Source organism: Oreochromis niloticus, linkage group LG19, assembly GCF_001858045.2.
Source record: "Oreochromis niloticus isolate F11D_XX linkage group LG19, O_niloticus_UMD_NMBU, whole genome shotgun sequence".
NCBI classification, from domain to species: domain Eukaryota; kingdom Metazoa; phylum Chordata; class Actinopteri; order Cichliformes; family Cichlidae; genus Oreochromis; species Oreochromis niloticus.
This window is the reverse complement of record NC_031983.2, coordinates 16,505,523-16,516,118: the sequence shown is the minus strand read 5'-3', so window position 1 is coordinate 16,516,118 and position 10,596 is coordinate 16,505,523. Positions and strand designations below refer to the sequence as shown.

Below are 10,596 nucleotides of genomic sequence, written 5' to 3'. Positions count from 1 at the left end.
TTCCAGAGAAATAAACGGCATTTGTTATTAATTGCATTTTAGATAAAGCTCTTAAATATCAAGCCTCAGCTTTAGCTTTGGCTTCATCACTTGTGCCTGTGAGCCTGGGCTTGCAAACATGCTTTGGTCAGAATATAACACATTCCCAATTCCTAACCAGGAAAATTTCTATTTTGGTTCTTCTCAAGAGAAAGCAAAACCAGGACAACATAGATGAGTAGATCAGCTCACTGAACCACAAACTAATTTCAGACCTAGGCTTGGAGCCACACTGTAGCTAAAATATAAGTACTATACTTGCTTCTGCAAACCTGTTGCTGTGTATAATATAAAATATTTCTGAATTACAAACACATACATTATTATGATGCCATACGTATAGTATAGTAGCAACAGAAGCACATCAGACTGCTGTACTCTAAAATATCACATACTATTTTTCTTTCTGTAATTCCACATGTCACATTTTTACCATTATTACAGTATTTTTGCTGCTTTGAATTTTGATACATTTAAAATAGTTTTATACATATATATTTCATCTTCTGTTGAGCCAAGTGTGCCAAATTTCACGTCTTGTGCACTTGTTGTACACTGAATAACAATAAAAGCCTGCGTGTCTGTTAACTGGAGCAGAATTTCTGTTAACATTAAAATAACTTCATAATTAAATAAAACCTCATTAGTATTTTTATTACCCGCATGTATTTCTTAGTATCACTGTAATATGTATGCCCTGTGTGGTGTTTGTTACATTATGGTTAGTTTTTTCTTTGTGCGTGTGGTTTTGTTTAAACAGTAGACGATGTTGTGTTGTGTTGTGGTAAGATTCATATTTTCCTTGTGCAACATGATTATTAACATTTGAATTAATTAGTTATATTGCTTTTCTGAGCAAATCACAATAAGAGTCCCAAGATTCAAGTCTTAGAGTCCTTATATAAAAAAAAATAAACATTTACTATAAGAATGATTTTTTTCGTTTTTCTGTGGGATGATACATTAATGTGAAATATCAAATTTGAAATACAAATGTGAAAATAATTCTGCCAGCTACATTAAAAAGCAGATGTTTGTGAAGTGTAGAAATAGCATTTAAAGCAGATAAATATTTTCTTCATGGAAGTGGAGATTCTTATAGATTCTTATAGTCTTTATTGATTTATTTATTTTTTAATGTTTTCACCACATTTATCAAAATCTGCAGGTTATTAAAGTATATCTATCTGATATCTGTGCATGTGCAGCACATGGTTTATTTTTATCAAGAAGCAAGGTGGCAGAGTTATGATGAAGAGGCCCACAATGCTCATAATAAATCCCTTTGTTTATGAGATGAGAGCCTTCCTCTCCCACAGTATACAGCCTAGGGAGAAGACCTTCCCTTTAATATAAGGGTGATTCTTTGTCTGTGACTCACATTAAAGGGGGAAATGGGACTCTAAAAACCCCTGCCTTCAACCTGTGCATCTGCAATCACATGAAATTAGAGGTGCTCCCACAGTGTTTTGACTTAGAGTTTTAAAAATAGCTCGCATGTGGCCTTATTTTGTTCTACTGCAGTTGTTGAGGTGGCTGAGGCCAGCAGATAAATGCATATATCGTTGAGATTACTTGGTCTCCATATGCAGTACACCTATATTGTCTCAGATGTTTAATCTCCCACAAGATATATGTCACGTGCATTTGTCAGATCACCAGGCAAACACTCTCTATGTGACTGGTAGCCTGGCTGCCATGACCACAAAAATGCAGACACACATGCACAGCGTAATCTCTGCTGAGACCTGCAACATTCATATGATGTAAATGCAAAACAGCATGCGTAATTGCATTCCAACATACCCCAATAATTTTGCTCTATGGCTGGATTTTGAAACCAGGTAAAGTACTGCAAGAAATTAAATAAAACAATAGCATCCCATTACTTTGTTTGTTTCTGGAGATATTTTAACTTATGTTTTTTTATACTTTAACTTTTCATTTGATTTGATTTTTTTTTGGTGGCAAAATTAAATGCAAAAAAAGAGAGGGAGACAAATGCACACAGCTGTAAACTGTACTGCACTGAGTTAAGTTGACAAGCAGCTCTTCTTTCTTTTCATTTCTTCTCTTTTTTTTTCTTTTTTTTTTGTACTTCAGGACTTAGGAAGAAATCTTTAGTCCCTGCTGAGATGGAGATGGATGTGTGGGTGCCCTTCCTCTTTGATTACACCCAGCTTTGCAGAGTCATCCTAGATGAGAAGGGAGCAGCCTTTTCCCAGATCACCTGCAACGGTGAGCTGCAAAAATTGGTCTGCAACTGTATGTGCCCCCCCCCTCCTTTCCCATCTTTGTTTTCACTCTGACCTTCAGAAGATGCACACAAACGCTCCCCTCAGCTCAGGCTGCTTTCTTTCCTTAAATAAGAGGAGAAGGGATAAGCAGAGAAAGGGCAGCTCTTTCAGCATTCAGAATAATGATCAGCTTTTCTCATCCCTGCACATTACAAGTAAATTCTCACAACAGTTTGCTCAGTAATAAATCACCCAAACACTCCGTCAGAGCTGAGGCCAGTGTCTGATTTGATGCATGTCATATAGACTAAAAGTTCCCCCAGGCCACTTCTTAATGTAGCATAAGTATTGATGCGCCTCGTGGAAGCAGCATCAGTGTTGCAACACATTGCAGATTGGTGAGATCCTGCACAAGGTGTGTCCTGCGGTAGGTTTTTCTTTTCCTTTTTTTTTCTTGCTTTTTTTTTAACTAAGTGGGTGTGGCTTAATTCTTCACTGCACCAAGGCAAAACTTCCACTGGATATCTGTGTGATAGGTCAGCTCCAAACAAGCTCCAGCAGCGGACACAAAGTACTGCACCTCACACATTTCTGGTGTACATTAATCCCACTTTTATTTTCCACAGAAAAAAAAGATGTTAGTTTTTTTTCTGATCTGTTTCGGTTACATTTTAAAACCATTCTATGAAAAACTGTAGCACCAGAGCAGATTTCTATTGCCCGTTCTTTGATAAAAATTTCAATTTTGTGCTATTTTTCAGTTTTTATCAGCTCGGTTTGGGGAGAGACATTTCTTTCTTGTATATAAAAAAAGAGTAGCACTTCATTTCTTCTTCCAGTCATTTGCAAAATAAAACAGATAAAATTTTATATCTCTTTTCTTTTTCGTTTAAATCACAACAAATACATTTAAAGCAAATAAGAAATTAGGCGGTATTTAGCATAATCCAAGCAGGGAATCGGCTTTCATGATGATTATTATATATTTATATATTCATATGTATACATATATATATATATATATTATGTCTATATACAAGTATGGCACTTGATTACACAAAAGCAAGAAAACACTTCACAAATAAAAGCAGTGGGCGCTTTGGTGTGTCATAAATTAAGGAAATCACAGACGTTAGCGTTTTGCAGCAAATTCACCAGATACTGTTTTGCAAGTTAGCTATTAAGCAGTGGAATGGATACATGTGTTAAGGTCAGTGGTGCAACACAGGCAACAAAAAACATGAAGTAAGCTGATGTGTTTTATCTACGCTGAACCATAGTCAGTAAGGATTTATATATCTATATTTATATATAAATCTGGGTGGTTGATTTTTTTTTCCTTTGTATGGTGCCATTTAATTAGGTTGGTGCCAAAAACAAAACAGGTGGAAAGAAAATGTCTTAAAAACACCGTCAGGTCAGTAGCACATTTGGATAAGGTCAGGCTCTCAAGTGTTCACCTCTTAGTGCAATTATTTTTGCATTTACTCCCTTCAAGTACAGCAGAACAGCCCCAGAGTAAATATGTGAACACGTTAACATGGTCTCCGTTTACCATCCTACAGAGTATAAACGTTACTAAAAAGTTGCATCAGTGCAAGAATAAATAAGTAAACAAACGTGTAATCCACGCTTGCCATGAAGTCTGTCAAAGACCAACAAATTAAAAAAAAAATTGCCCACTCTTTAAGTCATGACACGAATTCGGCGTGCACAGCTGTCCATCATGTCCATCATGGTTTTTGTTTTTTGTTTTTGTTTTTTTACGTTTTCTTCCACGTGTGTTACACATAAGCTGAGTCACTGGATTGAGTGCGACCAAAATTAGGCACACTCATCCTTGGCAAGTCCTTATTTCGGATTTCATAAATGGACTTTCGCCGAGCCTGCACGCCTCGCACGGCCGTTTTGATTTTCCGCCAGCCCAAGTGATTGAGTTCTGCCAGGTTCAACACCACACAAAACCCACTGACAGCGAACATGAAGACCAGGAACACTGTCTTCTCCGTGGGTCTGGAGACGTAGCACTCGACATCTTTTATGCAGGGATAGCGATCACATTCATACACCGAGGGGACGTTGAATCCATACAAGAAATACTGACCCACCAAAAAGCCTATTTCCAGCGCGTTTCTGAAAACCACCTGGATGATGTAAAACCTGGAGATGCCCTCTTGCCTCCTCATTTTGGACTTTGTAGTTCTCATGGCCGAATTGGGGATCTCTTTGACTTCTAAACAGTCTGGCTCGGCTTCTTTGGTGGAGTTCTCTGTGTTCTGAAGTACTCCATTAACAATGGTGTTCTTTATCTTTTTGCTCTCGTCTCGTTTCAGCGAATCTTGATCCTTATCTAGTGTCAGATAGACTGTTGAGTAGCGCCGCTCCTTCTGCTTGGCCGACTGATGCACCGAGTATGTGATAAAACAAAGGCTCGGAGTGCACACCATGATGATTTGAAAAACCCAATATCTAATGTGTGAAATGGGGAATGCCTTGTCGTAGCATGCCTGGTTGCAACCCGGTTGCAAGGTGTTACAAACAAACATGGTCTGCTCGTCATCATAGACAGTCTCTCCAACTATCGCTACGATTAGAATCCGGAAGATGACCACCACTGTTAGTAGGATCCTAAAAAGCAAGCAAACAACAATGTGAAAATACGTGTAAATATGTACGGTTACTGTAAGTGTGGTTCAGTTGTGCGCTGCCTCGGTGGCTGATGCGCTTGGAGTCAAAATCTGGCGTGTTGGTGTAGGGAGCTGTCCAGTGCTGAAACAGGACGCTCTTTGACGTGTTATGTGCTTCTAACAGCGTTATTCTCTCATGGATAGTGTCACGTCTGTAGATAGAGCGTGTATTTTATGATTTAATGGGAATGACATGTAGGAATTGGTGTTGCCGTTACTGTACCTGTGTGTGCTTTGTTAATGGAAGGAGGTGATAACGCCGACTCTCGCTCAATCTTTGTCTGCCACCCATGAGTGCACAACCACCACTCAAACTCACCACCAAACATCAAATGGATAAATGGATGAATGAACACATGAAACGACACATGGATTTTAGTTTAGGCTTTCAACTTCGCAGCACCATCCCAGGTTCTGAAGAGACAGCTGTTAACTGGTCTACTCAGCTGTCTCGCTTAGGAGGAGGACGACGACGACGACAAAAAAAAGGATATCTGTGGAACAAGACAGAAAAAATCCACAACACAGACACGAAGACTGGGCACCATGCTACAGAAGATCCTGGAGGTACAAGACAGAAACGGGGGACTGGGGACCATGCTAAAGACGATCCTGGAGGCTGCTGCGTTTCTTCGGTTGATCTTGGTTTTTGTTGGTCATCTTACCTTCCGATCATAGTAGAGTGCTGCTGGACAGCAGCCTCCAGGAGCCTCTCTAGTATAGTCCATTCCCCCATTTCTGAGCATCCGGAGGAGACGAGAGCGCAACGGCACTGTGTTCAAATCCCTCCAAAAAGAAAGGGCTTTATTTTCCGTCCGGCTTCTCTCTGTCTATTGGTGTTGTCAGTCTCCACAAGGCTCGATTTTAGCTAAAAAATGCATCCGTCACGGGATGCTGCTACCGTCCTCGTCTCTCTCTTTCTCTCTGCGCGCTATCTGGTTGGTTATGCGCTGAGCGCGCAGCGCCAGTCCTACTGTGTGTGCCGAGCGCTCCCACAACGTTGCCACACTTTTCCTTGTCATGAGAGTCTGAAGGGCTGATTACTATAAGCCCTCCTATTTTCGATCTTCAGATCAGTTTGATGGGCTGCGCGCTGCGTCTGGATGGAGGGAGGTTGGATTTAATGTCTTGCCAGCGTTAATCCGCCTTTAAGTAGTCTTCCCCCCTCCCTCCCACGCGTCACGTACGTGCAGACAGGTCGGTGGAGAGCAGCCAGAAGTATCAGGGTTTCTGATTTCCAGTTATTTAGTTTGGGACATAACGTGCACCGTTCAGTGGACTCTGCTGTAGACTAGGGTGTCCAGAGTGCTAGAATCAAAGGTTTATACATTTTTGCATGGCTTGCTTGACTCAAACCGGTACACTGTATTGTTACTTAAGAAATTGAGGTACAGAACTGCACGTGCAGCCACATACAGCAACATCTATATTTTCTGGACAGTGCTTGTGGGGGCACCGTGTTCTGAGAACAAGGTCAAGGGGACTTTTCTGTTTTTTGTTTTATTTTGTTTTTGTTTTTTTGTTTATAGATAAACGCACACTTACAGGCAGGCTGCGTCTACCTAGTGTTTCACATTGCATCAGTTTTAACAAAATCTATTGTTTTATCTGCGGTTCTAGGTTATATCTGAAACACAAAGCGAATGCAGCTTTATAGGCTAAGTGGACGCAGTATTTCTTTCTTGGAGCAGACAGCTTTGCATACCCGGAGGATTCCTCCCCATGTCGCCGTCATCTTTGCCCGGTTGGTAGCTGTTGTTTCCACCTCGGGCAAAGATGACGCTCTGGATACAGTGACAGAGTGAAAGTACCATCCGAGTTGCTAATCGCTTTACAAGGCAGCCTGCCTGTCTGCCTGCCTCTCTCTGTCTGTGTGGAAGTTTAAAAATAGAAGCAAAATATGTGACCCCGCCCTGTATAATGCTCTGAGGCTTCAACCTATGGCACGGCACTGTGCACTCATGCTAATATTAGACTATTGTGTGGTTTATAGAACATGTAAAGTCAAAGCCCCCCCCCCCCCCCAATGTATATGTATATGTATATGTATATATGTATATGTATATGTATATATACATATATAGGAGCTTTATTACACAGACCTCTTTATATTAAAATTATAGCTGGTTTCAAACACTTTGTGTCCCCATATATCTGCATTTCCTAACCTCGGAGACGTGGCTTTCTGGTCACGTGACGGTGGCGTTTTCACTAAATGAAACTTTGCGAGGTTAATTTCTCATGAGGTGGCTTATCCTCTCCGCTCACTGTAATCTTTTCTAATTCAAATCTTTAATAACCTTTACTCATCCATCACGTGATGAAAGGGCAGAGCTTTGGCGCTTAAGGGAGAAGGAAAGAAAGAGGCTGGGCAGGCTGCTTGTTTATTAATAAACTTGTACATCTTCACATAAAATTGCACTTGTGTAAACAAAAAACTTTAACAGCAACGCGCGAATTGCTGTTTTTAGTCGTAACTTCGGTTGTAATAAAGGGTGAGGTAATAAAGGGTGAGTGCAATGCGGAGGTGGGCAGGTGGACTCTTAGAAGCACTTCCTGTGGACAATGGAGGGTCCAGCCTCGTCGTACTCCTGCTTGCTGATCCACATCTGCTGGAAGGTGGACAGCGAGGCGAGGATGGAGCCGCCGATCCACACAGAGTATTTCCTCTCAGGGGGGGCGATGATCTAAACACAAGCACGTTTGTCAACTTGGGAAAATTACAAATAGATGTGTTATTCAACAGTGTGTAAAGTTACCTTAATCTTCATGGTGCTGGGGGCGAGAGCTGTGATTTCTTTCTGCATGCGGTCAGCGATACCCGGATACATGGTGGTGCCGCCGGACATAACGTTGTTAGCGTACAGGTCTTTACGGATGTCAATGTCGCACTTCATGATGCTGTTGTATGTGGTTTCGTGAATGCCAGCGGATTCCATTCCTTGGCAAACACACAGAACAAGTGAGTGAGTTTTTACCTCGTGCAGCAAAGTACACCTCTGACAGCGCGGTCAGCTGCCACAACAGGTGCTGAAAGGGACAGCTCCGCCAACAGCTGATGCTGGCGGAGTTAACGTCAATGTGAAGTGGAAGCCACTGCTTTAGACAACTGATATGCATTTAACGGTGATAAGGTGGTAAATCGGTGATGGATAAATCGGAACCTCCAGTTGGTCGCCATAGTTAGTCACAAATGTGAGAAATAGACGTGTATATGCTTAGAAAACAATTCATGTATAAATGTGTGGTAGTATTCTATGAATAGGCCTAAGGAATAATTAACAGTTATAAGCAAGCATTAAATATTGAGAGCCATATTAAGACCCAGATATTAGACTGATTCTTTGACTGACAGCTACTCCTCCTGCTTCACGATTGGTTCGCATTAATATTGTAACAAGTTCCAGCTCGGAATTGAGCTGATGGAAACGTTCCTTACACCAGAAGAAAGTGAGTTTAACAGTCTGTACATTGCAGTGAAGGTCAGACTATACGTGAATGACTATTGCAGGGACTTACAGTTAATTCAGCGCGACATTTCAACAGTGTCACTGCAATTAAAATGCTTAGATGTTGTGTCCGCTTTTACGCACCAATGAATGAGGGCTGGAAGAGGGTTTCTGGGCAGCGGAAACGCTCATTGCCGATGGTGATGACCTGGCCGTCCGGCAACTCGTAGCTCTTTTCTAGAGAAGAGGATGAGGCGGCGGTGGCCATCTCATTCTCAAAGTCCAGAGCGACGTAGCACAGCTTTTCCTTGATGTCACGAACAATCTCGCGTTCAGCTGACGGAGGTAGACAGGCGTGTTGTAGTCAGAAAAGAGGTACTTTGGACACAAGATAAACCCCTCCTCTGATACCGTGTTATAATAATTCTTTGTATCTTTATACCCGTGTTGATTGTTGAAATAAAACAAAATAAAAGTAAAAATGATGTTTGAGTGATGTTTTAGTGCTTTACAGGTCGTCCGTGTTTGAAATTTGTGACTAACGTTTTACACTCACCGGTTGTGACAAAAGAATAACCTCGCTCCGTCAGGATCTTCATGAGGTAATCTGTGAGGTCACGGCCGGCCAAGTCTAAGCGCATGATGGCGTGGGGAAGAGCGTACCCTTCATAGATGGGGACATTGTGGGTCACACCATCACCGGAGTCAAGGACAATACCTAGATACCAACAATACCAACAAAGAATATGTAACCATTTAATGTACTTTTTTAATCTACTGAAATGCTGCACAGCACCTGGCGGAGGTCTGTGTCATACCTGTGGTACGCCCAGAAGCGTACAAGGACAGCACTGCCTGGATGGCCACATACATTGCGGGGACATTGAAAGTCTCAAACATGATCTGTGTCATCTTTTCTCTGTTGGCCTTTGGGTTGAGGGGGGCTTCTGTCAATAGAGTGGGGTGCTCCTCTGGGGCCACCCGCAGCTCGTTGTAAAAGCTGTGGTGCCAGATTTTTTCCATGTCGTCCCAGTTGGTGATGATGCCGTGTTCGATGGGGTACTTTAGTGTCAGGATTCCTCTTTTGCTCTGGGCCTCGTCCCCGACATAGGAGTCCTTCTGGCCCATACCAACCATGACGCCCTGAAAACATCAGGAATCGGTGATGTGATGTAGTGAAGAAGTTACTGATGATTAGAACAAAACATGGCTGGTCGGTTTCCTCCAGTGTAAACAATAGCTGCGTGCGCAATTACGCACATCTCTGCTGATCCTTGCAAAGCCTTAGATTATTTTTGATTAAGTATAAATTATGCATACACGTCTCTACAGTGCCACTGTTGTGTTTATGAACAGTTTAAATTACCTGGTGACGTGGGCGACCAACAATGGAAGGGAACACCGCTCGTGGTGCGTCATCTCCGGCGAATCCCGCCTTCACCAGTCCAGAACCGTTATCACACACCAGGGCTGTAGTCTCCTCGTCGTCACACATGGCGGCAGGTCTGCAACAGACAGGCGGGTGCGCGCACGAGCACGATTAGTTCCGATAACAGTTGTCCTGTTCTTTTTGTTTTGTTTTGTTGTTTGGTTTTTTGTTTTGTTTTTTTGTTTTGTTTTTTTGTTTTTTTGTTTTTTTGTTTTTGGACTGGGCGATTAAAGAGGTTCCCTTCTCTTTATAGGTTCAGCGCAAACAGCACACATAAGATCGCTTTTGGTGGATCCTGAAGCCAGAAAACTGGTTATGGATAATAATAAATTAGTTTTATGTAATATATTATATAACAAACTACATATTTCACGAATTTGAGAGTTGTATATTCGGATATTTAAGTCACTAACATTAGCGCTGTGTAGCTTAAAAGCGTTGTTAGGACTTTGCATCAGTTGTAATCCACAAAAGAAGTTGATGATCCACGTCGCTTTTGATGAAATGATCTGTTTAATTTAGATAATGATGTTTGTAAGTAAAAAATGGAGGTCATGCCGTTTGCATTAAGGTCCTGGATCGATCCTGGTGTAATAAATCCAGTGTTTGTCATTTTTCACTCCCGTTTGATCAGCTGTGTGAGTACTCACCAGATCAGCACCAGAGGCCGACTCTTGAGTGTGTAAACCAGGGGTGCTGAAATGTCATGCCCCACCAGTTTATACTCTGACAGTGTCCATGGGAGGGGGCCAAGC

General features: G+C 41.8%; 2 protein-coding genes across 2 annotated transcripts; both read right to left on the bottom strand.

The window, feature by feature from the left end:
* Positions 1–3,615: 3,615 nt before the first annotated feature.
* On the bottom strand, positions 3,616–6,130 carry gjd2b (gap junction protein delta 2b). The gene is made up of 2 exons (XM_003442942.5): positions 5,629–6,130; positions 3,616–4,904 (listed from the first exon to the last, which is right to left on the bottom strand). The coding sequence occupies exons 1-2, from the start codon at positions 5,697–5,699 to the stop codon at positions 4,061–4,063; spliced, it is 915 nt and encodes a 304-aa protein (XP_003442990.1). The 5' UTR covers positions 5,700–6,130; the 3' UTR covers positions 3,616–4,060.
* A 1,199-nt stretch (positions 6,131–7,329) lies between these two features.
* On the bottom strand, positions 7,330–10,596 carry LOC100694494 (actin alpha cardiac muscle 1). The gene is made up of 7 exons (XM_003442943.4): positions 10,492–10,596; positions 9,779–9,917; positions 9,231–9,555; positions 8,969–9,130; positions 8,557–8,748; positions 7,723–7,904; positions 7,330–7,650 (listed from the first exon to the last, which is right to left on the bottom strand). The coding sequence occupies exons 2-7, from the start codon at positions 9,905–9,907 to the stop codon at positions 7,507–7,509; spliced, it is 1,134 nt and encodes a 377-aa protein (XP_003442991.1). The 5' UTR covers positions 9,908–9,917; positions 10,492–10,596; the 3' UTR covers positions 7,330–7,506.

Excerpts from the sequence above, each read along its gene's own strand:
- gjd2b (XM_003442942.5), bottom strand. The coding sequence starts at position 5,699 with ATGGGGGAATGGACTATACTAGAGAGGCTCCTGGAGGCTGCTGTCCAG. Across the intron at positions 4,905-5,628 it reads CACTCTACTATGATCGGAAG|GATCCTACTAACAGTGGTGG; the intron begins GTAAGATGACCA and ends CTTGCTTTTTAG.
- LOC100694494 (XM_003442943.4), bottom strand. The coding sequence starts at position 9,907 with ATGTGTGACGACGAGGAGACTACAGCCCTGGTGTGTGATAACGGTTCT. Across the intron at positions 8,749-8,968 it reads TTATTCTTTTGTCACAACCG|CTGAACGCGAGATTGTTCGT; the intron begins GTGAGTGTAAAA and ends TACCTCCGTCAG. Across the intron at positions 7,905-8,556 it reads CTTCCAGCCCTCATTCATTG|GAATGGAATCCGCTGGCATT; the intron begins GTGCGTAAAAGC and ends GTGTTTGCCAAG.